The sequence below is a fragment of the Porites lutea genome, chromosome 2 (genome assembly GCF_958299795.1).
Source record: "Porites lutea chromosome 2, jaPorLute2.1, whole genome shotgun sequence".
NCBI classification, from domain to species: domain Eukaryota; kingdom Metazoa; phylum Cnidaria; class Anthozoa; order Scleractinia; family Poritidae; genus Porites; species Porites lutea.
In genome coordinates this window covers 20,298,317-20,299,141 of record NC_133202.1, presented here as the reverse complement: position 1 = coordinate 20,299,141, position 825 = coordinate 20,298,317, and the positions used below count along the sequence as shown (strand labels likewise).

Sequence of the window (825 nt, the reverse complement as noted above, 5' to 3'; positions counted from 1 at the left end):
TGTGTGTGGCTCTTTTAAAACTACTTCACTACACCAGTTAATAGCAGCTCAGTCGGTAGAGCACTTTACTATAGAGCAGTCGGCTACAAATGTACCTTCACGTGCCTCGAATGACCAGGTAGAATGGCAAAGACTTAAAAATTAGTTTACTTAATAATTAGAACATTTGGGCTGAATGCATTGACTTTTTAATAAAGTGCTTTTTGTAGCCTCCAAAACAGGCATTTTGGTGCTTAGTGTTCTTAGTGCAACCTACTGTTATTGTGTCTCTGGAATCGCCTTTGTCTAATCGCTGCGAGCATCATCAGTTGCCCGTATTTTCCGTCTCTGTAGTGTATCAAAATTGTAGGGTTTCTTCTTTAACCGATTTTCTCTGAGCATTCAGTATGATGTCACGGCTTTCCGGGAGAAACTTGCCGAAAAGTAAATGCTGATATAAGTGTTTTTTTCAAAGTTATTTTATCCTTATTTATTTTTCTTCTTTTTTGTCCTTTGTTCTCTGTCTAGTTTCCTCTTCCTTTGCCTAAAGGCGGTCGCCATAGTGATGTCCCTATCCTCACTGAAGATCAACCGCGCGGTCAGCACCGTCTACCTCGAAAAAGAGATGATATGAATGTATTTGATGCTGATTATGTCGCACGAGCTTCACCGTTTGCTGCTAAAGACGTGACAAGCCGCGCCTCTCAGCTGGGATATCACTTGAAGAGTGCACATAAGAGCAAGAATCCAAATGAAGTCAGAAAAAAGAATTCAAGGAGGAAGAATAAATAACTACTAGCAAACACTTGTATACAACAGGGAAATAAATGTTAATTCTGTCATCTA

General features: G+C 39.8%; 1 protein-coding gene across 2 annotated transcripts in view; it reads left to right on the top strand.

Annotated features, from left to right (window-relative positions):
* The window catches only part of LOC140927989 (RNA-binding protein NOB1-like), an 8,632-nt gene extending 7,807 nt beyond the window's left edge, over positions 1 to 825 (top strand). For both annotated transcript variants that reach the window (XM_073377703.1, XM_073377702.1), the window contains one exon: positions 508 to 825. In XM_073377703.1, coding sequence (XP_073233804.1) covers positions 508 to 771 — 264 coding nt within the window. In that variant the 3' untranslated portion in view covers positions 772 to 825. The remainder of the gene's footprint in view (positions 1 to 507) is intronic.